The sequence below is a fragment of the Dendropsophus ebraccatus genome, chromosome 15 (assembly GCF_027789765.1).
Source record: "Dendropsophus ebraccatus isolate aDenEbr1 chromosome 15, aDenEbr1.pat, whole genome shotgun sequence".
Taxonomy (NCBI): domain Eukaryota; kingdom Metazoa; phylum Chordata; class Amphibia; order Anura; family Hylidae; genus Dendropsophus; species Dendropsophus ebraccatus.
In genome coordinates this window covers 65213929-65241724 of record NC_091468.1, presented here as the reverse complement: position 1 = coordinate 65241724, position 27796 = coordinate 65213929, and the positions used below count along the sequence as shown (strand labels likewise).

The window sequence follows — 27796 nt, the reverse complement described above, 5'->3', positions numbered from 1 at the left end:
TTTGCTAAAAACGGATGCATTTGTGTGCATCCGTTTTGATGCGTTTTTCCATTGACTTCCATTATAAAAAAAAAACGGATCAAAACGCATCCGTATTTTTTTCAACATACACAAAAACATAGCTAACCTTACATTTGTGTCCCTTAAAAAAAAAAAAAAATGCGTTTTGATCCTTTAAGTCAATGGAAAAACGAATCAAAACGGATGCATCTGTTTTTTCATACATTGTTTGCAAAACAAATTGTTGCAAAAATGTAGTGTGAACCCAGCCTTAGACAAAATTACAACCGCTTTGTTGATAATGACGGCCATTAATTATTATCTTGATCATTATTGATTGTAAAATTATAAAACGGCCGTTATTTCACCAAAAAAGCTGTTGTGGGAACATCGCCTCAATGACATTAAATATAACACAAGCTCTGCTTCTGACTTACCTGGTCAGGGTTACTCTTTAAAGGACAGTTATCACATTGGTCACCGACTCCATCTTTATCTGTATCTATCTGGTCAGTATTGTACACATACGGACAGTTATCCAGCTCATTCAAGATGTCTGTAGGAATACAGAGTGGATTATTCATTAGTCATCAATAATATAATATAAAGGGTTATAAAGGAATTCATATTAGTTAGCAATGTGTTATCTTTATTCTTATAACAAACAAAGTTTTTTTAATAGGCCGGTACACCCTTCTGCATTATGAACTGACGGTAATCTAACCTTTATTGTGCTTAGTCTTATAGGGAAGAAAAACTCTGGACCATGGCATATCACAATTATTATTCTAGATTTGCAAAGAATTCATAGCACAATAGGATACAGTATGGCATGAAAGATAGCTATAGGCCACGTGTATGAATATTAAGGCTATGTTCGCACACCATTAAAATGACAAATAGACAGACATCATTTAAAGTGCAGTTATTGTCCTAAAAAACAACTTTTAAACTTGCAGCCCTGTGTCAATATGGCGTGGCCTAGAGTGTCTGTGCCCTAGGCCTGCAACGCCTCTCCGTCTCTCCTCCCCGCCCTCCTCATCATTAGAAATGCCCCTGGGCTGGATCATTGAGGCACATGTGCAGTGTTCAGACAAGTGATGAATAGGAGAAATCCTGCCTGGGGCATTCCTAATGGTGAAGAGGGCGGGGAAGAGGGATGGAGCGGTGTCGCAGGCCTAGGGCACAGGGCTGCAAGTTTAAAAGTAGTTTTTTAGGACAATAACTGCATAATCTGCCGAATGAACCCCAGGACAGATCTTGAATTAAAAGTAGTTATCCGAAGGTACAAGCGGTTTGGGGGGGGGGGGCAGATTGTGGGCACAGAGTTGCTTTAACGGCAAATTACGTCCATTATTTTATAATAACAGCCACTGTCTTACAAATAACGCCAGTTGTTATTAAACATGACAGCCTAACAGCTCATCACACTGCTCACTGCCTTTCACAATGCTCTGCTCCCTGCCGATCCTCCCAGGTTGCCGGGAAAAGCTGAATCCAATTCTGGGAAACTGGGAGAAGTTTCCTGGGGTGCAGAGCAGTATGAAAGGCTGGCGGCTTGATGAGCGAAGTGCAGATGAAATAAAGCTCTTCGCTCATCTCTAGTGAGAGATAGATATTTAAGATATTGCTATCTCTTTCTTACAATGTAGGTGAAGCCGATAGAAAGGGAGAGCGACATAGAAAGTGGAATCAATCTGCACTCCACCATACAGCTCTACAGCTGGTGTACACTAAGGAGTTATCCAGCACTGGAAAAAACATGGCCACTTTCTTCCAGAGACAGCAGCGCTCTTGTCTCCACTTTGGGTGTTGGTTTTGTAACTCAGTTCCATTAAAGTGAATGGAGCTTATTTGCAAACCACATCGGAACTGAAGACAAGAGCGGTGCTGTCTCTGGAAGAAAGTGGCCCTGTTTTTGTAACACTGGATAACCCCTTTAACTCCCAAACTAAGGGTGCCCCATTGACATTGCCATGGCAGACAACCGGTCCCCCATGCATTTTTTTGCACTGAAATATGTAACAATATTCATCAGGAATGAAGAGTAATTACAGGAGATGTCTGCAGTGAGACAACCACTTCAAGGTGATGAAAATGACAGATTCTTTCTGTCAAGTAAAAGAGAGGTAAATTAATAAAGAAAGGAGCATACCGTCTCCATCAATGTCCACAGAACAAGCATCCCCCTCCCCGTTATTATCGGTATCTATCTGAGCCGGGTTGTGCACGTAAGGGCAGTTATCACACCGATCTCCTACTTCATCCTTGTCATAGTCAAACTGGCGCGGGTTATAAAGCAGGGGGCAATTATCCTGTAACATAAAAAAAAACACAAAAGGTACATCACTGATCAGTTATTGAACTTTATATATTTAAAATTCTAGTTAAAGAATAAACAATAACAAAGCAACTAAAATGAAAAAGAAAAAAAAAATTTGACATCTTATAAACACATAACAGATGTTCTGATCAGTGCTGGTCTGGGTTCTAAGACCCAGAATCATTAAAAATATTATTATTGGGGTTTTTTCAGGATTTTAAGGCAGTGTGAAACCAGCTTAAAGAAGAACTCTAGGCCACAACTAAAAATCCACTGCAGGCAGGAGGGTGCGGTAACAAAAAAGAATCTATACGTACCCGCCCCTGTAGCATGCATTGTCGCTCCCGGACCCCCGCCGTCCTCCTGGAACGTCTCGAGAAAGACTCAGGGATGCCCATTCAGTCAGTCAGTGAATAAGGCCCAACCGCTGGGTCAAGAAGTACCAGGAAGCCAACAGACAATGAAGTCCGGCAGCTTACAGAGAGGTGAGGATGTGGCAATATGAGGGCACGCGGATGGGTAAGTATAGGTTGTATATTATGTTGCCGATAGGTTGGATGTTTTGTTGCTGCCCTGAATTTTTTTTTATGGAGTATTCCGTTAAAGTTATATAATTTTGCAATTTTGCAATTTACTTTTGCAATTGCCTTCCAATGAGCCATGTTTCTGTCATGTGTAGAGATGAACGAATACGATTCGATCGAGTAGGTATTCAATCGAATATTGTGGTATTCGAAAGATCCGAATTCAAATCGAGTAGTGAGGCGAATACGCGGGAAACATTTGAAAGCCCTCCCATCGCAGTTGGCTCTTTTTTTAATCCAATGACCACGCAAAGAGGTCGTGAGGGACCCTAGGAGTACGCACGCAGCGCGAAAACGGCGTCTACCCTCATTGGATGGCTGAACCACATCACCTTGAATCTTAAATACTTGGCTCCCGCCTCTCGACTGCAGATGAACTTTCAACCTAGTCAGGGAGAGATCTTCCAGCAGGGAGAGATAGGTTTTAGTAGCGTTTTGGTCAGGCAGGATTACTACTGAACCCCAAAGTCCTTTTCAGGGCTAAAATACAGCGAAAAAGTCGTCTCTGAATCCAAAGCTTCTCAGTGCTAAGAAATAGATGATATAACAGCAGCATCAGCAGGTGTATTCATTCCAGTACCCTGTGTGTACAAGTCACTTATAGTGTCCCTGTTTAACACCAATAAGGGCACGTTATACATATAGTTCCAGTAGCCCACTAAGGGCACCTGATATATACTGTTTCAGTATCCCAGTAAAAGGCACGTGATACCTATTGTTCCAGTAGCCCAGAAAAAGGCACGTCATACATACTGTTCCAGTAACGTTCGTACAGCATTATGCGTGATACGCGTGAATAACGTGACGCTCTGCGGACGCACATTGGAATCATGTATGTAACGCTGCGCAAGAAATACGAATGAAATGTGTGAACATTTCCATAAATGTTTGTAAAGCGTTCACAAATATTTTTCCTTCGCAACTGCAGAGAGTGGCATTATATTACGATTTTGGGGTGTTGGGTGCACCCAGGCATGCTCCCCAATGTCCCAGTGTCATTCCGGAGGTGTTTGCATCGTTTAGGGAGGTTTCATGTGGGACTTGGTGACCTCCAAGTGGTCGAATTTTGATTTCCAAGTGCCGCAAATTTTTTTCCCCATAGACTATAATGGGATCGAATACTCATTCAAATAGTCGAATATCGGTGCCTATTCTATTCCAATTCTCTAAAGTCGAATATTTCACTACTCGCTCATCTCTAGTCATGTGTGATCTTGAAAACCAGGAGGAATTTATACAAAGTTTTGACACTGTGCCCGGCAGTCTCACAGAGGAAGCAATTTCAAAATCTTGATCTTTAAAGGGGTAATCAACTCAAACATAACTTTTCATATGTTGCTGCCCATAGTGAGACTAACAATTCATTCCATACAGAAGGGGGGGGGGGGGGACGGAGAGAAAAGCTCACACTGTTTTTTGTGTCTCAGAACTGGGGGGAAGGAGACTGAATAGATAACAACAAGTATGGAAGGAATTGTTATTCTCACCATGGGCAGCAACATATGAAAAGTTATAAAATAACTTTCATATGGAAATACCATAACAAACAACATATTCTTACCTTTTTGCACTCCCCAGGTGTGTTTGCGGCTGAGTCGGACTTGTCTGGAGGTGACAGCCTGCTCAGCCAATCACTGGCCATGGCGCTGTCCCATCTTAGTCAGTGATTGGCTTAGCGGGCTGTCACCATCAGACAAGTTAGTCTCGGAAGTGGAGCTGAACACCTGAAGATGACATAGGAGGACACCGGGGGAGTGCAGAAAGGTAAGAATACATTGTTTTTTCTGTTATCCCTATGGACAGTCTGTTCACACAATGTATTGCCATTCTCACGGCTGTACATTGTATTGAAGTCGATAGTTGGTTAGTTGGAGTGCAGGCACACCCAAATGTGCCCACATTCCAATTAAAATAATATGATGTTCAGTATCGGCCGGGTGAACGTGAGAGACAGCTTCCGTTGTTCTTACATAGTGTGAACATTCCCTAAAACAGAAGAGTTTTGACCACTCTCCAGGTCTTAGAAGCCAGAGGACTGTGCATAAATCTCCCACCCAGGCTTTCCTGAGGAATATCACAGATGCCATAATAGTCCAATACAAATAATATCAGTATGAAGCGTCCCTTGGTTTTCTATGAAAAGAGATCCGTGCTTTGTAAACATCTGTGTTAGATCCATGAGTGTAATTGATCTATCCTCCAGTGTTTTCTGTGTCCTATAGTAGACGGTTGTAGATAAGGATATTATTATCCGCTAGATTGTGAAATACGCGGCAGACGAGAAAACAAAAGCTTTTCACATGACAGATTTACAAGTTATAATAAGTGGACGCGCTGTGAGCCAAACCTCTCTGGTTCAGTCCCAAGTCTCTGCAGGCGGAAGGGAACAGGATCTGTCTGGATTTCCAGGAAGACCCAAGGACGCTGATATCACTTTAGCAGGGATGTTACTAAGATTTAAGACTCAATAGCCAAAATGACGCTGGGATGGAAAGTTATGTGTCGGCAGGAAGTCACCAGCAAAGAAATCTAGAGAAAACCTAATGGTGAGTAAACAACGGCCATAATATCCTGGGAAAAAAATGCTCATATTAAAAGCAGGTGATGTTAGGTTTCCATGGACGTCCTGCGCAAACCCCCTGGGCCGTGCCGAGAGCTTGTGGATTAATTCAACGGTGTTAAGAGTAGGTGCAGGTGCAGAAGTTGGACCGGACCACATGACGTTATGGTCATTGACATAAAGCTTCAGTGTTCCATGAAAGAACGTTGCAGTCAATTCTTAACTAGGTAGAAGGGGAACGAGTTGGAATCTATACCTAGCTGAAAAATATGTTTTTCTTTGAGTTTCAATGACTGTTGTATTTAAAAGGAATCCCAGAACATACGAGGGTTATAGGTGAGCTCATATTTTTACACGTTCTGAGCAGCTACATCGTGCTCGTCTGCGTCCTCAGGGTATAGATATATGAGGTTGTCAAAAAAACAGAGAAGATTAGCGTTCTTCCGTCTGTTTCCTACACGGCTGGGCCTTGAAGCCATCGGGGGCACCCAAATTCATCATCCAGATCCTGCGCTTCCATTGAGAGATGCAATTTGGGAGCAAGCCAATGGAAGTATTAATATGGCGATAATGGGGGGCGTTAGGACTTGTGGTACAAACGGGAGAGGGGGGGTCTGTGACTACTGGCTGCAGCTGGTGGCACTGTTTAAGGGTCACAATGTTTGTCAATGTCATGTGGATCTGTAAGTTGAGACTAACACAGGTGACAACTTTTGACAGGTCTTAAAAGTTATCAAGTTGTAAACTGTAAGAAAATTCTAATGTTTGCTATTATTAATGAGGTCGTCCATGCAAAACTAAAGTGTCAACTATCCACAGGATAGGGGACAAATAAGAGATTGCGGGGGAGGGGGGGAGATGAGTCAGACCTCCATACCACCCGACAATCTCCATATTGGCCCATGGCTCCTTTGTTATAAATAGAGCAATGGGTACGGCACATGACCCACAACTCTATTAATTCCTATGGAGCCACTGGAAAGAGACAAGTACAGCTCTCGGCTCTTTCTGGTGGCTTAATATGAATGAATAGAGCTGCGGGTCACATGCCGTACCCATGGCTGTATTCATAACAAAGGAGATCGGCAGGGCGTATGGAGGTCGGACCCCATACAATCTATTACTCGCTCCCTATCCTTGGATAGTGGAGTGGACAACCTCTTTTAGATTCAATACACAATAAATTTACCTTTTCATCATCTACTGAATCGTTATCATCATCTTTGTCGCAGGCATCACCAATGCCGTCCTTGTCAAAGTCTTCTTGTCCTGAGTTCGGCAGCATGGGACAGTTATCCTACAAAGTAACAATATGAAACAATAAGGAGCCAATCACGTTCTAGATACGGAGAAAGAAAGTCTGACTGATCTAATAAAGAGTTTGATTGGGTGGGCTTAGGCCAAGTTATAGACCATCCCACCATGAATCCACAGATATTTGCTTCTTCATTCATCCCTCGTCTCAGCCTGTACCATCTGCTCGTCTTTACAATTAACATGAAGTGTAAAGTCTGTAGTGACAATACATTGAGATATATATATATATATATATATATATATATATATATATATATATATATATATATATGTTAGTGTAGAGCGAGCATGCTTGGTTGAACATAGAGCTCGATCAAACATCGGGATGCTGGATCCTCCACCAAGCATCTTGTGGTGTTCTGGTAAAGGTGGCTATACACCTTCAATAACTGATGGCTGAACGATCATTCCTCCGTCAGCAATATTGAACGCCCACCACAGTAACCCATTAAATTTTTAGTTCAATTTTTGTATCTTTCATCCCTTCAAGTGACGTCTAAACAAAATATACAAAAATTTGAAGGAAAAAAAAACACTAGGTTTCTGCAAGACGCATTAGAACTCCGGTGGGATGCCGACAATTTTTTCACACTCATTTTTGTATATTTCATTTAAACATCCCTTCAAGGAACGAAATATAAAAAAATGCAACCAGTTGAACCAGGCACCCTCAGCTTTGCGAGCAGGGGGCAAGTGGTAAAATGATCAAGTCTCCCATTGATATTAATGGGGTTCGTTACTCAAGTTGAGTAAAATGCCCGACTCAGATAACAAGCACTCGAGTATTTTAGTACACTATATACTAAAGTATATAAATTTCCAAGATTAATTTACAGCTCCCTGGTGGATATTATCCACATTCTTACCTTTACACAATGGTAAGTAGCATTGGCAGCACAAATGAGGTTAGTATTCGGCCATCCATCCAAATCAGTGTCTTCCCCACAGATGATACCGTCTCCAGCATATCCCGTCTGACATTCGCACTTGAAGGACGGTTCACTAAAGTGGCCAATATAAATACATTCGGCATTCTTGTGGCAGTTGTGAGTCTTGTCCTTGCACGGGTTAATGGGTTCACATTCCTGCAGACACATTTTTTAAATTATTATTTATGTATTATATTTCTAGTAAAAAATAATATGTAATTAGGTTTATGTTTTTTTTTATTAACAATAAAGCAATATAATTGTCCCCACTGGCTACATTGCTGCTAAGAAGGCGAAATACTAAGTAAATTAGGTTAAACTGTCCACATTCCTGTCTCCTCCGCCAACAAGCGGTGCCCTGTGCATTCCATCGCCGGCCTGTCACTCTCCATAGTAAATACGGACAACCTGATACTGTTTTGACAGATGCAGTTCATTACCGTTCCTTGAAAGAGTTTCAAAACATGGAGTGGAGATTAATGATAGTGTGTCAGCTACCCAAAACAAGGCAGTCTGACCTGATAATGGAGACTTTGCTTCAGCCTCCATTTACTCTCTCAATTGTTTAGTGTAAAGAAACCTGTATTCTGTTTCTACAATGCAAAAGCATCACATTACATAAGACATTGTCAAGTAACATGGAAGCGGACTAGCCTCCCATCCCAAAGAGAATTATATATTGTATTAAATTAAAGCAAAAAAGCAACGGGGCAGCAAAAATTCTGTTTGGGCAGGGGGGGTGGGGTATGCATTGCTACCGCTTCCATGCCCGTGCTGCACACAGTCGGCATTCTGCTGCTCTCACCTCTTCTATGTCATGACCCGGTTGATGGATGCCCCATTTAGCCAGTCACCGATGCAGTCACTGATTGGCTCATGGAGCATCCATCAACCGGGTCAGGCATTTTCCCCCTTGAGTTGTGACTCAGGGAAAATGCCTCCTGTTGGGGGTCCCGAACCTTCTGACATGGTGACTCGCGGGCACGGGGAACGATAAGTAGTTGTTGCTTATTATGCTCCCCCCCGCCCCTGTCGGCTGTTAAATAAAAAAAATGAAAAAACGCCGGACTTCTCTTTTAACTAAACTTACTTGTTTTTCTTTCTTGGCCACTTCTAATCCAACACCAAATGGTTGACTGCCCTTGTAGCGTGGTGGGCATGGCAGGCAGTGAAAACCTGGATCTGTGTTCACACAGCGATGGACACCTCCCAGTCTGAAGCAGGCGTCAGCAACTAGTGCGCACTAGAGGGAAGACAAAGAGGCACCAGGATCATTGAGTGGGCGCTACTATTTTGGCTAATAACGAAGACGTAAAAGATTTATAAAGGCATTTGTGTTACTTTTGAGCAGTTTGCGGCGGCTGTGCCATTTTTAATTTTTTACTCTCAGATTAGTCTCTCTATTAGTCAGATTTATCCTGTGTAATTTCTTCAGTTTTTGAACAAGGAAAAATTGCGCAGCAGTACTCAACTCCTACCCAGACATAGTTTTTTAGCCAAGCAGTTTTAGCCAATAAATTGCGCAAGATTGTGCAGATGATGAATGTGCCCCAAAATGTTATTAAAGGGGTTATCCAGTGCTACAAAAACATGGCCACTTCCTTTCAGAGACAACACCTCTCTTGTCTCCAGTTCAGGTGCGGTTTGCAATTAAGCTCCATTCACTTCAATGAAATTGAGCAGTAAAACCCGCCAAGCTGGAGACAAGAGTGGGGTTGTCCCTGGAAGAAAGTGGCCATGTTTTTGTAGCACTGGATAACCCCTTTAAGGCTATGTGATCATAGCGGGGAATGGTGGCCGTCTTGTAATATTGATGGGCGCAAATAAAGATCGAGCCTAAATGCTACGTTTACACGAAACAATTATCGGCGAATTTTCGCGATAACGATCGAATTCAAACGATAATCGTATGTGTAAACGCGGCGAACGATCAATAAATCGTTCATTTTGATCTTTTAACATGTTCTTAAATCGTCGTTCGTAAAAAATTTGCCGATCGTTCCGTGTAAACAGTCGTTCACTGATTTTACCTATGTGTGAGATAGGCTTAAGCGATTGCAAAACGAATTTTCTGTACGATATATCGTTCCATCTAAACGCTGCTCGTTATAAAAAAAAATTGTTACTTCGAAATCGTTAATCGTACGATCGGGCCAATAATCGCCTCGTGTAAACTTAGCATTAGGGTCCATTTACACAGAAAGATTATCTGACAGATTTTGGAAGCCAAAGCCAGGAATGGATTTGAAAAGAGGATAGATCTCAGTCTTTCCTTTATGACCTGATCCCTGTTTATAGTCTGTTGTTGGTTTTGGCTTCAAAGATCTGATAGATAAATCTGTCTGTGTAAACGCACCATAAGGCTATGTTCCCACTAGGTAAAAGTGAAAACTGTTTTTATTGGACCGCCATCATTTATTCCCAAATAGTGGCTGTTATTTTACAACAATGCTTTAAAATAATGGACGTTATTTGCCGGTAAATGATGGCCATCCAATAAAAACGGTTGTAATTTTGATGGTGTGTGAGCATAGCCTAAATCTGCCATCATTTCATTTTAAGGTATATTGTACCTCATCCAGATCCTCACAGAATGTTCCGTTACCGAGGTATCCGTCAGGGCAGGCTCCACATGACCAGGATCCGTCCGGATAGCTATTACATTCAGCTCCAGGGAAGCACGGACTAGATAAGCATCCATCTGTTTAAATATTCGGGAAAATAAACAAAAGGTCAATCAAACATCCCCCTGCTCCTCCCCGGCCTCTGGAGGAGAAAATTCTCTCTTTTGGACATTTTATAATTCATTCACTCCCATTTATCCCAACTGCTATAAGGTACACGCACCCCGCTGCACCATCCATGCAGACAATCCAGAAAAATCACATTTTTCCATACTTAACAGCTGCTGTATGCCCTACAGGAAGTGGTGTATTCTCTCCAGTCTGACACAATGTTCTCTGCTGCCACCTCTGTCCATGTCAGGAACTGTCCAGAGCAGGAGAGGTTTTCTATGGGGATTTGCTGCTGCTCTGGACAGTTTCTGACATGGACAGAGGTGGCAGCAGAGAGCGCTGTGTCAGACTGGAGAGAATACACCACTTCCTGCTCCAAAATATACTCAAAGTAACCACTAACATATGGAAAGATCATCTGGTCATGTCAAAGGTGTCCATTGCCTTTAAAGGGGTTGTCCAGTGAAATTATTATTATTATTATTATTTTTATTTTATTTTTTTTTCAAATCAACTGATGTGAGAAAGTTATATAGATTTTTAATTTACTTCTATTAAAAAATCTCAAGTCTTCCCATACTTATCAGCTGCTGTATGTCATGCAGGAAATGTTTTATTTTCAGTCTGACACAGTGCTCTCTGCTGACATCTCTGGCCGAGAAAAGAACTCTGTCTCGGTTTTCTATGAATCCCCCATAGAAAACATCTCCTGCTCTGGACAGTTCCTGTTTCGGCCAGAGATGTCAGCAGAGAGCACTGTGTCAGACTGGAAAGAATACATCACTTCCTGCAGGACATACAGCAGCTGATAAGTATGGGAAGACTTGAGATTTTTTTAACAGAAGTGAATTACAAATCTATATAACTTTCTAACACAAAAAGCTTTTCGCTGGACAACCTCTTTAAAGTGCTAGCTATGCTACATTGTAACATAGCTATGGAAATCCTATCTAAACAGAAAGCCTTCCACCAGCCAAACCTTATTACTTAGTCTCTCTTCCCCGTGGCTAACTTTAATCAAAGTTCCCATGAAAAGTACAGTATAAAACAGTTCATTGAAGCCCCCCCCCCAAATTCTGTCCCCATTAGGACGTTCATATGGCGGATGAGTTAAAATATTGCTGGGAAGTTGAAAGTTGATGTTCTCCTATTCAGATCATATGATATTGATTTCCATAAAATACCCTAATAATAAACAGATGTGGCTGTACTGGATGAGGATTGCCTGGAAGATTCTATAATTATATACATCCAAAGCTATAAAAATGACTCGGACTTAAAAAAAACACCACAAAGTTGGGGAAAACTGCAATTATGTTTTACATGCAGTATAGCAATGAAGTTTCCCAGGAGTATTTCCTATATCCAGGTCTTTAAGGGTGTGTTCACACATACAGGATCTGCAGCAGATTTGAAGCTGCAGATTTAAAGCAAATCAATTCTGGGCCATCAAATCTGCTGCGGCTCTGCTGCAGATCCTGTACGTGTGAACGCACCCTAAGGGTACAAACACACACACCATATACGCAGCAAATACGCAGCAGATTAGACCTAAATAACTGAACACAGCATCAAATCTGCACCATCAAATCTGCTGCAGATCTGCTGCGTATACGGTGTGTGTGTTTGTACCCTAAAGGGTTTATCCACAATTAGAAAAACACGGCCACTTTCTTCCAGAGACAGCACCGCTCTTGTCTCCAGGTCAGGTGCGGTTTGCAATTAAGCTAAATGCACTTCAATGGAACTGAGTTTCAAAACCTGCACTCAAACTGGAGACAAGAGCGGTGCTGTCCCTGGAAGAAAGTGGCCATGTTCTTGCAACACTGGATAAACCCTTTAAGAGTGCATTCCTATTACGTAGCATAGATGGAAACACCATCAGGGGACCCCTCTGTGATGAAAGTACGACATATGAACAGTGGTTATCTGCATGTTAGAATAACACTAATATAAAACACCACCCAAGATGCAAAAACAGCATAACTTCTCCTTTAAAATATAGAAAAGGCCAGATAGGGCCCATTACATTCTATAGGTGCCAATGCCTTTGATATGTAACAAAGCTATATACTGGCACGTACGCAGAGCGAGCAGACACTGTAAGAATTCATCAACATCCGGAGATAAAATTATTCTAAAAATACTTGGTAATTTAAAAAAAAAAAAAAAAAAAAGATTTTCTATACAAGAAACTGTATAGTAGTGCTAGCATAATTTTCAATCTGGCTTTTCAGAACAGTGATATTTAAAGGGGTACCCTGGCGGAAAAAAAAACAAAAAATTCAAATCAACTGGTGTCAAAAAGTTTGTAAATTACAAAAATTTGTAATTTAATAAAAAATTTAATTAAAAATCTTAATCCTTCAAGTACTTAGCAGCTGCTGTATGTCCTGCAGGAAGTGGTGTATTCTTTCTGGTCTGACAGTGCTCTCTGCTGCCACCTCTGTCCATGTCAGGAACTGCCCAGAGCAGGAGAGGTTTTCTATGGACATTTGCTGCTGCTCTGGACAGTTCCTGACATGGACAGAGGTGGCAGCAGAGAGCGCTGTGTCAGACTGGAAAGAATACACCACTTCCTGCAGGACATACAGCAGCTGATAAGTACTGGAAGATTTGAGATTTTTTAAATAGAAAAAATGTACAAATTTCTATAACTGACACTGGTAGATTTTAAAACATTTTTTTTCTGCCTTTAACATAGAAAAATGTCTTTGTGATTACATTAAGATTTGTTCTCAATAATAATAACTACTGCGTTGTTATCACCATTCTGCAGCCGATATTTTAGACTTATGGGGGGAGATTTATCAAACATGGTGTAAAGTGAAACTGGCCCAGTTGCCCCTAGCAACCAATCAGATTCCACCTTTCATTTTCCAAAGAGTCTGTGAGGAATGAAAGGTGGAATCTGATTGGTTGCTAGGGGCAACTGGGCCAGTTTCACTTTACACCATGTTTTATAAATCTCCCCCATGATGTATAAGAGTGTTAGGTTACATATACGTGTCCTCCCTTGAGCCGTGTGTTATTCTCACTTCTTTATTCGCTTTCATTGAATTCATTGAATTTTTTAGCCGCCACATCTAACATTCCCAGTAGCCCAAATCTTAAAATTTGACTTCAAATTTCTAAAAATCTTCTCTGGGAATTTTCAGGAAATTGCTGTAACGTCTAAACTAAAATATTTAAAAATGTTATCTTTCCAACATGTTCTGCACAATGGCGCACACACTCTTCAGGGCGCACAGAGCACCTTCACTGTCAGCATGTTGTTTCAGGGATCGGAATTCATACAAGCAGCTGCTGCAGATCTCTGCTCCCAGAATCACAGACAAAAAGTTTCTGGGAATCCATTCAACATTGTGATCATATCAGACTATCTTAATATTTTCTTTTGCTTTCATTTGCTCCTTGCTAACATTTATATAAAGCAGACGGAATGAGTAAAGACATAGGCATGGTATTAACTGAAACCTTTTCGTCTGCTTAGGGTGGATACTATGGCTTCAGATCCCAGTCGGGCCAAAAATGCTGATAATTCAGATAATTAGATATACAGTTGGGCTGGGTTCACACTATGTAAAAATGACGGACGTCTTTCTTAACCCTTTCACGACCTGGGGTCATTGATGCCTCAATACCCAGGTCGCGTTTGGGCATCAGCTTATGGGATCATAATGATCCCATAAGCTGATGTCCGTATCTCTGCCCCCTCTCCTCTGTCCCCTTCCGCTGTTACTATCTTTTGACAGCGGCAGGGGAGAGAAGGGAGGGGGCAGAGCTCACGGGCGTGCGCCCAGCCTTCCCTCCCGACCCCCGCCGGCTTCCGTAGCCAAGAAACTGGAAGCCGATGGCTCCCATTGGGGCTCTGCGATCACTTCGCAGAGCCACGATGGACACTGGAGAGAGAATTCTCCCTCTGTAGAGGGAGAAATCTCTATCTGGAGCCCTATAGATGCTGCAGTCTTGCTGACCTCAGTATCTATAGGGCTATCGGTCCCCGGCTGTCAGCTCCTGCGCCTGTGTCAGCTGTCATTGCACAATGGCGTCCGTTGTTATGAAAGACAGCCGTCATTTTTACATAGTGTGAACCTATCCTGGATGGTTTGGTTGAAAAGAATACTGACCCAAAGATTGACGGAAATACTATGTTTGAACACAGCTTTAGGCTATGCTGATACACAGTAAAATAGAAGCAAAATACGACAGTAAAATAATTGTAAAACGCGGCTGTATTTCTGAATTGAATAATGAGCTACATTAAAGTCTATGGACAAATGGGCGTCTGTGGAAAAAAAAAATTCTTCCAAAAAGTAGAAACGTGAATGGTTGCGACGATTCCCATTTGAGCCAAAATGACGGCCATCCAAAAAAGCATTGTGGAAACATAGCCATCATTTGCTTTTATTTTATTGTGTGAACATTAAAAGAGGCGATGGGATAACTGCTTTAAGGAAAGATCTATGAAAGATCCATGGAAGATCCATACCTGTGCTCCCTGCTTGCTTGTTAAAGCTGCTGGACATGTCGGAAGTCAGTAATCCCTGCAGGGGGCGGCTATGCAGAGCAGTCCCGGCGGGGATGATTGACATCACAGATGCCTGGAGACATTGGAAGCTGATGCTGTATTATTCAACCTATGATGGTCTGTAACAGGCCATCGTAAGTGGGATCCACCGCATGTTAGGGCCATAGTAAATCAGAGAATTATTGTATATGTCTAGTAAGCCCATAAAGTTTGTGGCCAGTAGATCTGTCACAACTGTAAAATGCGACAGCATGATGTAACTCACCTATAGGACAATCTTGCTTGTTGCACATTTCCTTTTCTTTAGTCTCACCGGCGCATTTCTTTCCTCCATATTGGGGTCTAGGGTTGTTACAGATTCGAGACCTCTCTCGTAGACCTCCTGCACAGCTCACAGTGCAACTAGACCATGGCGACCAAGGTCCCCATTTACCGTTAACTAATAAACAGAAAATTAAGTTTGAACGTTGTATAATGTGACAAGCATAAGCATTATGTTACTTCTACGATACGAAAATTTATGGCCATATTATATATAAATGCATAAAGAATTACAAAGTTTTTGTCTTCTTAAAGGGCTATTTAAGGACCATATAAAAATTATATTCTGCTGTTCAGGGTAAAAGTACAAAAAGAAAAAAAATACTTACCTCAGTCCTTCACAGCTAGCATTCCTGCTGTTCACCCCTTGCTCCTGCTTCCAAGATAAGACACTACTGGGGCCAGTCACTGGAGAAGGACACTACTGTGGTCAGTCACTGGAGAAGGACACTACTGGGGCCAGTCACTGGAGAAGGACACTACTGTGGTCAGTCACTGGAGAAGGACACTACTGGGGCCAGTCACTGGAGAAGGACACTACTGGGGCCAGTCACTGGAGAAGGACACTACTGGGGCCAGCCACTGGAGAAGGACACTACTGGGGCCAGTCACTGGAGAAGGACACTACTGGGGCCAGCCACTGGAGAAGGACACTACTGGGGCCAGTCACTGGAGAAGGACACTACTGGGGCCAGTCACTGGAGAAGGACACTACTGCGGGCAGTCAATGGTACAGGACACTACTGCGGCCAGTCATTGGAGCAGGACACTACTGCGGCCAGTCATTGGAGCAGGACACTTCTGCGGCCAGTCACTGGAGAAGGACACTACTGTGGTCAGTCACTGGAGAAGGACACTACTGCGGCCAGTCACTGGAGCAGGAGACTACTGCGGGCAGTCAATGGTACAGGACACTACTGCGGGCAGTCACTGGAGCAGGACACTACTGCGGCCAGTCATTGGAGCAGGACACTACTGCGGCCAGTCATTGGAGCAGGACACTTCTGCGGCCAGTCACTGGAGCAGGACAGGACTATTCTGATCACCATTGGAGTTGGGGAAAAAAGTTTTCTCCCTGTGATGGGAATAGGAATCTACCTTATAGGAGTTTTTGCCTTCTTCTGGGTCAGCACTTAAGGGTTTTCGGGGGGTTGGACATGATGGATTCTTGTCTTTTTTCAACCTTATTAACTATGCTACTATACATTATATACATATGATCTGCTCATTACCCATAAAATATGCACAATAAAAATATTCCCTCTTTTTTTGCCAGAAATTATTGGTACATCCCAGACCCAAAAATTTGATACATTTAAAGTCTATTCACTTTGTATTGTCATAATGCTTTAATAAGTAAGCAATCACATACTCGGACATGGGACGCCTTCACATGCTTTTGTCTCCCGTCCATTCCCAGTGCAGTTCTTGCCTCCAAGCTGTGGCTTGGGAGAGTTGCACAAACGAATACGTGTAATATTACCAATTCCACAGGTTACAGAACAAGCTGACCATGGTGACCAATGACTCCAACCACCATCCTGTTGTACTTAAAAAGAAAAAATAAATAAAAGAAACTTTAATGCAAATTTAAAGGGAAAAAGATGGTTCTTAGTGATAAATTATAGATGGTTCTGCACTTACTGCGGTTGTCACATCTTCCAAGATTGCATGTTCTTGTTTGGATTGATGAACCAGTGCATGTGCTAATGGTCGCATCACATGACCTTCCTCGTTGTTGAGTTCCAGATCCACAAGTTAAAGAACATTCTGTCCATTCAGACCATGGAGACCAACCAGCTTCACTGTCTGATGCTATTAAAATATATATACAGTATATGAAAAGAATGAATAACAAACTAAACTAAATTTGAAATAATATTTTGCATAAATTTTAACCAACTATTTTTTTGGACAAAATGTTCAATGAATTTTCAACTTTATTATAGATAACACAGACACAATTTTTATATAGTACTTACACACACAGACAGGGCAGCACTCCCCTTCAACAAAGGTTGGGCTGTCACAGTGGACGGTTGGACACGTGATCTGGTGGCAAACTGTCTTTGAACTCTGGGAAATTTCAAATTAAAAAAATAAAAATAAATTGTGCTAAAATGCCAAATTATACAAAGAAAAGAACACCCAGCCTTTCTCCTCAACGCACAGGAAATTCCCACTTAGCCAACCATTGGATGATGGAAGCCATCACTGCGGCCAGTTCTCTGCACAACCTTTTGGTCTTGCTTTTATCTTATTTTGGTTTATATTGTAATTGAAATAATTTGTGAATATTTTTGTACATACTAATCTTATATCTACATACTTGTGTTTTACGTATAGTTTCCCGAAAGCCCTAGGGACAGTCCTGGAAGCTGAGAGTGGCAAATATTACATTGAAATATTGGCTACACAAAATATTTAGGGCCCTATCACACGGAGTGTAATAAAGACAACAATCATCCGATCGGCTGATCATTGGCTGATCGTGTCATTTGGTCCTGAGTTATAATAACCACCCACAGGACGGTAATAGTGACGCATAGCTGACACCTGGTGAATCTGTAAAGAAAACTACCTCTCCATGCTCCCCAATATCTTCCTGGCTTCTCTCTGCTCCCCACAGCTGCCACTGCAACTTCAGAGCTGGTCTCTGAAGTGGCAGGCTGCTTATCCAATCACTGCTCGGGACAGGACTGCCGCAGCCAGTGATTGGCTAAGGGTCCTATTCCACGGGCCGATTAACGATGTAAACGAGCGCCGATCTGCTAGATCGGCGCTCGTTTACTGGGCCTATTCCACGGCCGCGATGATCGTTAAGCGAGGACTGCAGGGACATCTTTGCCGATGTCCTTGCAGCCCTTGTTTCATACATTACCTGTCCGGGCTGCAGGTCTTCTCCTTTTTCCTCCCGATCCCGCGACGCAGCAGCTTCGGAGCGGTCTGTCTGAACTGACAGACCGCTCAGCCAATCACTGGGCGCGGCGGTTCCGGCAAGTGATTGGCTAAATGGTCTGTCAGTTCAGACAGTTCAGCTCTGAAGCTGCTGTGGTGCGGGATCGGGAGAAGGAGAAAACCTGCAGCCCGGACAGGTAATGTATGATGCTGCTGAAATCATCGGTCGCTGCCGCAAAACGCTATTCCATCGTAGCGATGCGCTGGTGGCGAACGATGATTTTGGGTCTGAACCTAAATGATCGTGTCATCGGCTGATCGTTCTCTCTATTCTACGGAGCGATAATCGGCCGAATCAGGCCGATTCGGCCGATTATCGCTCCGATTCGGCCGATTATCGCTCCGTGGAATAGGCCCCTGAGCAGTCTGTCACTTCAGAGACCGTCTCTGATGTTCCACCGGAGACTGTGGGCAGAAGGCAAGAAAACACCATTGCTGCACGATAATTGAGCGGTGTAATAGGCTCAGTAAGCGAGCGCCGGTCTAGCAGATCAGCGCTCTTTTACTATAGTGATCGGGTCCTGTAATACGGCCCCTCCACAATGGCAAGAGACAGTTTCTGTTTTCAAAACATTCCATAAATAATTACACCTTTAGAATAGTATTGAGTAGGAGCAGATTACCTGGCAGGTGCACTTTGTACAGCTGTCTACAATCCAGTCCTCGTTATCAGCAAAGACACGGCCGTCCTGCCAGCATACTGACTGGTTCCTCAGCGTTCTGTTGGGACCAATCAGTTCCCACAACTCCTGGTTTTCTTCAGACTGAATCATTTATGAAATTAAGGAAATGTTCATTATGATTTCGAATATGAAGTTCATATATACATACTTAGAATTAAATAACTCTAATAATACTAATATATTATGACAATAGAATATTAATGTAATATAGAAAAATAAAACCTTTTACGTGATAATTAGAAACGAGCGAAGGGAATGTCCCAAACCGAGATTTGTTATGAACTTTTTGCAAAGTTTGGCACAAGTTTGAAAAGCTGGAGACTGCACATCTAAAAATAAAAAATAAAAAATGTTTCTTTCACCTGTCTGTGCTCCCTCAGTCTCCTTCTTTAGGTCTCTGGAGTCTCAAGCACGTTCAGCCAATCACTTACTGAGAAGGGACAGCACCTCGACCAGTGATTGGTTGAGCAGGCTGTTACTCTTGTCTCAAGATTGACAGCCTGCTCAGCCAATCACAGACTGACTGAGACAGAATATCTCCAGTGCCAGTGACTGGCTAAGCGATATGATAAGTTTAGGTGTATAGATTTAATCGTTTAGCCGTTTTAGTCCAGTTCGTTTAAGGTTCCGTTGGGATGAACCCAAACTTGAGGTTAAAAGTTCGTCAAACCTGACAAACCGAACTTTTGAAAAGTTTGCTGTAAGAATAATGTAAAATTAGTCTGTCGGTAAGGTTACTACTTACTACTTTCTGAAGATTTTCTAGGAGATTATTGACAATAACACGGAGTCCGGACAGCTCAGTAAACATGGTTCCTAACTCTTCACATGAGCGATCACAGAAGTCTATCTGTCTATCTTCTTTCTTTCCCACGTATTCAGTCAGGGGGGTGAGATGGATCATTTCGGTTTTCTCATTGATTGCATTATCCCCTAGAAAGACCAAGGAATTAACAGTAATTTAATTAAGGGGAGAGGGAAAACTTTTTTTAAAATTGCTAAATAAAGACATCTGCACGCAAAAGTTCAAGTGTGATCGGTTACGGAAATTTTTTTTATGTTTAATGCATATCTTCCATGTACAGGTCTGTGGGGGAAATTCCATGCAGTTTCCCTATTTTTAGGTCATTTTCACTGTTGTTTGTAACCACTCCCCACCGTCTCCCCGGCTATACTTCAACAACCGGGGGGTTCTCGCAAGTGAAGCCCACCACACAGTGTAGGTTTCCTTTTTGAATTGGCACACATTATAAATCTGACGTCACTTAAGCCAAGCCAATACCTTGGGACTATGCGTGAGAGATGCAGAACACCAGATAACCCCACTCAACTGGACTGATCCACCATCGCCTGGCTCACGGAACAGCCGTGTCAGAAAAGATCATCCTGAATGATCTTTACCGTCGCTGAATTCGTGCGCTCCCGCATCCGAATTTCCCGCTGTGTAGTGTGAACATAGCCTCAGGGTGGATTCCGACCTCCTCAATTACATCTAGGGAAATTCATGGCTACTGTGTGGTTGACTTACGCCTAGAAAGCTTCTGACAACCGCACCAGCATGTCGTTTTAACACAGGTCAGAGCAGCTGCCAATATGACTGTTCATGGTCATGCGGTTTTAAACGTAAAACTGCTGTTTACTTGCAAAATGGCAAGTTACACACAAATAAGACAAGTGCACACTTGGTATAAACCATACATGGAAGTGCACAGAGCGATCAGAGAACTATAGAAATAAATATATAACCACACAAAAGAAGAAAAAAGCCTGAGATAACTGTGCACATCACACAAAATGTAAAATTTAAAGGGGTATTCCGCTCAAACATGTTGCTGTCCATGGTTAGACAAACAATTCCTTCCATACTTGTTATTATCTATTCATCCTATTTCCCCAGTTCTGAGCTGCTACTCTCTGCTGAAGACACAATAAAACTGTGTGTGAGCTTTTCTTTCTGTCTCCCCCTCCTTCCCCCTTCTAAAAACGGCTGAAGTAAATAAGTCCCTATCTGCAATCACAGTAAGTTCATTGGCAACTTGACCTCAGCTTAATCCTCCCAGCATTACAAAGAAGCTACAAAGTTGCAGATAAAGCCTACATCAGCTGTCTCAGAAGGGAGGGGGGAGGAGCGGGAGACAGAAAGAAAAGCTCAGACAGTTTTTTGTGTCTTCAGCAGAAAGAAGCATCTGAGAACTGGGGGAAGGAGACTGAATAGATAATAACAAGTATGGAAGGAATTGTTAGTCTCACCAGGGACAGCAACATATCAAAAGTTATGTCCAGGAGAGAACAAGACAATAAGACCGAATAACAATACCAAATAACAATACCAAAAGAAGAATGATTCCAGCACCCAAAACTCTGATCCCCTTCCAGCCAGCTCTGCCTACCAGGCTATTATCCTCAGCCTTTCCTATTATGTTGGTTTGGTACCTGCTGTTCTATTCCTGGCTTTGTTCCTTACTATTAGAGTTGAGCAAACTTTATGCAGACCAGGATAAGTCTGGTATTGCAGCTATGATCCATTACTTAAAAGGAGAAGTCCAGCAAAATATTTTATTAATGTTTTGTATTGTCCCCCAAAAGTTATACAAATCCCCAATATACACTTATTACGGGAAATGTGTATAAAGTACTTTTTCCCTGCACTTACTACTGCATCAAGGCTTCACTTCCTGGATAACATAGTGATGTCACTTCCTGGATAACATGGTGATGTCACTTCCTGGATAACATGATGATGTCACTTCCTGGATAACATGATGATGTCACTTCCTGGATAACATGGTGATGTCACTTCCTGGATAACATGGTGATGTCACTTCCTGGATAACATAGTGATGTGACTTCCTGGATAACATGGTGATGTCACTGCCTGGATAACATAGTGATGTCATTTCCTGGATAAAATGGTGATATCACGACCAGACTCCCAGAGCTGTGCAGGCTGTGGCTGCTGGAGAGGATGATGGTAGAGGTATGCTCAGTGTCCCTCCAGTGCCCTGTGTCCCTCAGTGTCCCCCTGCCTTCATCCTCTCCAGCAGCCACAGCCTGCACAGCTCAGGGAGTCTGGTCGTGATATCACCATTTTATCCAGGAAGTGACCTCACTATGTTATCCAGGAAGTGCCATCACCATGTTATCCAGGAAGTGCCATCACCATGTTATCCAGGAAGTGCCATCACCATGTTATCCAGGAAGTGACATCACCATGTTATCCAGGAAGTGACATCACCATGTTATCCAGGAAGTGACATCACCATGTTATCCAGGAAGTGACATCACTATGTTATCCAGGAAATGAAGCCTTGATGCAGTAGTAAGTGCAGGGAAAAAGCACTTTATAAGCATTTCCCGTAATAAGTGTATATTGGTGATTTGTATAACTTTTGAAGGCAATACAATACTTAATAATTATTGCCAGACTTCTCCTTTAATAGCAGTATGCAGACCCATTAATTTGTATGGTCCCATACACAAATCTGTAGGTACCACAGATTGTATTGGAGCTGGGATTGATGTCACAAAAAATACTGGCAAGTCATTTTAAGGCCCCTATCTTGAATGCAAGGGAACATGCCCTTTTAGAAAGCTGCGGATGCACATCCATGGTCCCATCTGTAGCCACAACTCTGCGGGACAACAGATGTTAGAAGGAGGCCTAAGGATATTAACAAGGTACTTCGGCAACTTTTTTTTCTCTTTCATATCAACTGGTGTTAGAAAGTAGTAGAGGTTTTATATGGAGATTTGCTACTGCTCTGGACAGTTCCTGACATGGACAGAGGTGGCAGCAGAGAGCACTGTGTCAGACTGGAAAGAATACACCACTCCCTGCAGGACATACAGCAGCTGATAAGTATTGGAACACTGGAGATTTTTAAATAGAATTAAATTACAAATCTATATAACTTTCTTACATCAGTTGATTGCAAAGATTTTTTTGCCAGAGTACCCCTTTAACTGCTAGATACAGTAGTCAGCAAATAACAGGAGAAGTTAAAGGGGTATTCCCCCCAAAATTATTTTTGCATTAATATGTTGCCCACCCGTAGCTTTCCATCTTTCCAATATCAATGTATTAAGGATTCTGCACAGTTTTGCTGTTATCCAGCTGCATTCACCCCCACGGATTGCAGAGAATCATCAGACCTCAGTCCACACCGATACGCTCCCTGCTCCTGGCCCCCACCCTCCGTGACGGCATCACGTGTCCTCAGTCCCAGCACAGTGAAGTGACTGAGAACACTGATGCGGTGGCTGCTGTTACAGAGGGAGACAGTGATCAGCGCAGCTAACTAACAGCAGCCACCCGCTCACCCCCAGCCCAGAGCTCACCCCCTGTGTCCAGAGCCTCCAGGCGCATCGTCCAGCACTCACTCGCAGCACACAGGGTCCACAACCAACAACCAACCCGGGTCCACAACCAACCGCCTTCCCCCCCAATCACCTGTGGCATTCCTCACTCACCCACGGCATAGCCTCAGCACTCACCCGCGGCACCCCCCGCAAGCTCCGCCCCCGCGATCGCTCACGACAAGCTCCGCCCCCATCACCCGCGGCAAGCTCCGCTCCCCCGTGATCGCCCGCAACAAGCTCAGCCATGGGGCATCACCTTCACCCGCGGCACTCACCATCTCAGCTCTGCTACTCGGTCAGTGCCATCTCAGCTCTGCTACACCTTCCCCCCAACTCAGCTCTGCTACACCGTCATCCCCAACTCAGCTCCACTACACCGTCCCCCCCAACTCAGCTCTGCTACACCGTCCCCCCCAACTCAGCTCTGCTACACCGTCATCCCCAACTCAGCTCTGCTACACCGTCCTCCCCAACTCAGCTCTGCTACACCGTCATCCCCAACTCAGCTCTGCTACACCGTCATCCCCAACTCAGCTCTGCTACACCATCATCCCCAACTCAGCTCTGCTACACCGTCACCGCCAACTAAGGTCTGCTACATTGTCATCCCCAACTCAGCTCTGCTACACCGTCACCGCCATCTCAGCACCGCTACACCGTAATCCCCAACTCAGCTCTGCTACACCGTCACCGCCAACTCAGCTCTGCTACATTGTCATCCCCACCTCAGCTCTGCTACACCATCACCGCCAACTCAGCTCTGCTACATTGTCATCCCCAACTTAGCTCTGCTACACTGTCATCCCCAACTCAGCTCTGCTACACTGTCACTTCCAACTCAGCTTTGCTACACCGACACCGCCATCTCAGCTCTGCTACACTGTCATCATCTCCTTCATTGTCTCAGCTCTGCTACTTCACCATCATCAGGCAGAAGCATTGCATGATGGGAAATGTAGTTTCCTATCTTGGATATAGATCGGCTTTTAGAAAAACTTGTAACTCAGGAATGGCAGCAGCTAGAAAGATGGGAAATGTCTCAAAATACTCAGAGGGACTTGGTGAGTAAGGCCAGCTAGGTTTGGGGACATTACATTTTTTTAGCTCTTGGGGGGGGAATACCCCTTTAATTTTTGTCTAGATATCTAAAGGTATTTTTTTTCTCTTTATAGTGCAATACATTATTTATCCTAAAAGTAGCCATGTATCCTATTAAGTGGCCACGTCAGCTATACAGTAAGTAATATTTAGAGGGGAGACTTTGCGGATAGATTACCTGGTACTGTCAGAGCCTGAGCTGAATTATGTTTAACAGGAGCAGACAATCAAACACGCACTACATATGTACAATGAATCACTAAGGCTTCCAGTACTACAGCAGATCATAGGTCCCCATAGCACTATGTCTTCCATAACATATGGATTTGTCCTTTTACTCCTTTCATGAAGCCCTCGAGAGATCAATGAGAACAAATACACAGTGATGTCACACGCCAAATCGTACTGGATAAAAACAAACTAGGAAAGCTTATATAAAAGTATAATAATATTACAAAACCACAAAGGAAACAGAGAGAAATATTCCAACACCAGTGGAATAGAGAAGTGCTTTTCCACACTGATGGTAAAGGGATTGTTCACCTTTTTTTTTTTACTTTCAGATCAACTGGTCCCAAATGTGTAATTTACTAATTTACTAATTTTCTAATACTTATCAGCTGCTGTATGTCCTGCAGGAAGTGGTGTATTCTTTCCAGTCTGACACAGTGCTCTCTGCTGCCACCTCTGTCCATGTCAGGAACTGTCCAGAGCAGCAGCAAATCCCCATAGAAAACCTCTCCTGCTCTGGACAGTTCCTGACATGGACAGTGGTGGCAGCAGAGAGCACTGCGTCACACTGGAAAGAATACACCACTTCCTGCAGGGCATGCAGCAGCTGATAAGTAATGGAAGACTGGAGATTTTTAAATAGAAGTAAATTAGAAATATATATAAGTTTTTGACACCAGATGATGGAAAAGAAAAAAAGAAAGAAACAGGAGTACCCCTTTACGGGGGACATAAGACTACTGATCCTTCATAAGCTTAGGAAACAAAGATCATTGTTAAACGTCTGTTACTGATTGGTAATACAATGGGGCATGCATGTGGATGGCACTACCTGTGTGGCTCAGCTGGCAGCCTTTTGTCCTTAGAACATCTTCAACTGTGGTATCGAATATTAGCTGGACGTTCTGAAGCAGTCCCTGCAGATACAGCGGAAATAGATAAGCCGCAAGTAAGATTTAGGGTCCTATTACAGTGATCGATTTTTAACGATTAACGACTAACGGTAGACAATCGCAAACGAGATTGTTTATCGTTAACCTGAAATCGTTCACCATAATACACAGAACGATAATCGTAAGTTACGATCGTTACTATGATCGTTTACTTCTTCTGATCCCAGAAAAACAATGGACAATGTGGAATTACACTGAGCGATTAGTGAACAAATGCGGAACTTGAGCGAACGAATGTGGAATTACAGAGAACGATTAACGATAATTTTAGGTTCAGATCTAAATCAACGACACAGATGATTTTCCGATCGTTGCCTGCCATTACACAGAACGATTATCGTTTAAACGATATAACGATTTTTTGCACGATAATCGTCCCGTGTAATAGGGCCCTTAGAGTTTTTTTAGGCTCTATTCACACTGTGTTTGCGATGCCATTGTGTTTGGAAGTCTCCAGGCATATACAGTAAACGCATACAATTGCTGATTGACAGCTATAGAAGTGCCAAGAAGGTGGGTCACAGGGTTGGTAATTTATTGCTACTAGGGTGCAGCACTATTTCATAGAGAAGTAAACAATAAAAAAATCTGCATGATATATTTTTATAACATGCAGCATGTGTCATAGGTATACAGCAAAAGTATATGTCATGGAATTATTGTACCTCCAATCGGCACTATGAGATCCATTATTACAAGAGCCTTAGTTATCTATTCACCATGACCTTAAAGGGGTACTCTTTCAAATCAAATGGTGTCAGAAAGTTATATAGATTTATAATTTACTTCTAATTAAAAATCTCCAGTCTCCCAGTACTTATCAGCTGCTGTATGCTCTGCAGGAAGTGGTGTATTCTTTCCAGTCTGACACAGTGCTCTCTGCTGCCACCTCTGTCCATGTCAGGAACTGTCCAGAGCAGCAGCAAATCCCCATAGAAAACCTCTCCTGCTCTGGACAGTTCCTGACATTGCTTTTAGCAAATTTACCACTAGTACATCGCTTTTTATTTTCACATGAATAAACTGCCGCCGACATGGGGATACAAGTCCTTTTTTTGAACAGCAGTTCCCGCGCATGACACTGGTTTATTAACAAGCACTGGTGGGCATGAAGCACTGGGTGGGTGGGCCCGCCGGCCCCTAGTGTAACAATCTCTCCTCCCCTCTGTGAAGTGGCTTTATTGATTTTAATGGAGCCAACAGAGGGGAAGAGGGTTTCACCACACTGGGGCTAGCTGGCCCACCCCCAGTGCTTCATGCCTGGCCAGTGCTTGGTAATAGACCGGTGTCATGCGCAGGAACCCGGCTGCTGATAAAAAAAAGGACATCCCAGCGGCGGTCTATTCATTGAAAAAAAAAAAAAAACAGAAAAAGTGATGTGCCTAGTGGTACGGTCTTTTTAAGGTTTCTTTTAAATAGAACTAAATGACAAATCAAAATAACTTTCCGACACCATTTGATTTAAAAGAAAAAGAAATGCCAGAGTACCCCTTTAAACAATAACAATTTTTAAATAATTAAAAAAAAAAAAATTCCTAATGATAATTAGATCAAACTTTTTCTGGAGGCAGAGATTTTGCCATATATATATGTTTTATATTAAATTATGGACAGGGTAGCGCTGCATTTTTGCAGTCCAAAAAAAAACGGATGGAAAAATAGATGCAATTGTGTGTATTCATTTGAATCCGTTTTTCCACTGACTTCCATTACAAAAAAAAAAATAAACAGATCCAAAGGATCATTTAATTTTTAGCATACACAAAAACATTATGACCACTTTGTGGACATTAAAAGTAACCATTTAAAATGGATCAGTTAAAAAGACAGCAAAAAAAGCAGTGTGAACCCGGCCTAACAGAACACAGAACACAGAACACAGAACTGTATCGATACCATGCGCTGTACTGATGGTTTATCCACTCATTTCCAATTTTTGTGCTCTACTTTTTAGGCCATGTTCCCACTACGTAGGTTCTGCAGTAATCACGGCCGAGGTAACAACGGCCGTGATTCCTACGGAACTCACGTAGTGCTGCTTTCTAAGGAATCCCAGCCGGAGTGTATACACATGGTATACACTCCGGCTGGAATACCTCGCAGCGCCACAAGAAACTGACATGTGAGTGCACGCAATGGAGCGTGCGGCTCCGGCTGCACGCTCCATTGTGAGCAGCGGGGAATTTGGATGCGGGTGCGCACCGATGTGCCCGT

At 42.8% G+C, this 27796-nt stretch overlaps 1 protein-coding gene across 1 annotated transcript in view; it reads right to left on the bottom strand.

The window, feature by feature from the left end:
- The window catches only part of THBS2 (thrombospondin 2), a 61265-nt gene that overhangs the window by 16398 nt on the left and 17071 nt on the right, over nucleotides 1-27796 (bottom strand). Inside the window, exons 4-16 of the mRNA XM_069954388.1 lie at nucleotides 25462-25546; nucleotides 19687-19874; nucleotides 18882-19022; nucleotides 17283-17376; nucleotides 16945-17115; nucleotides 16673-16849; nucleotides 15245-15418; nucleotides 10287-10414; nucleotides 8804-8956; nucleotides 7651-7869; nucleotides 6657-6764; nucleotides 2156-2315; nucleotides 438-556 (exon numbers count right to left, since the gene is read on the bottom strand). Coding sequence (XP_069810489.1) covers nucleotides 438-556; nucleotides 2156-2315; nucleotides 6657-6764; nucleotides 7651-7869; nucleotides 8804-8956; nucleotides 10287-10414; nucleotides 15245-15418; nucleotides 16673-16849; nucleotides 16945-17115; nucleotides 17283-17376; nucleotides 18882-19022; nucleotides 19687-19874; nucleotides 25462-25546 — 1917 coding nt within the window. The remainder of the gene's footprint in view (nucleotides 1-437; nucleotides 557-2155; nucleotides 2316-6656; nucleotides 6765-7650; nucleotides 7870-8803; nucleotides 8957-10286; nucleotides 10415-15244; nucleotides 15419-16672; nucleotides 16850-16944; nucleotides 17116-17282; nucleotides 17377-18881; nucleotides 19023-19686; nucleotides 19875-25461; nucleotides 25547-27796) is intronic.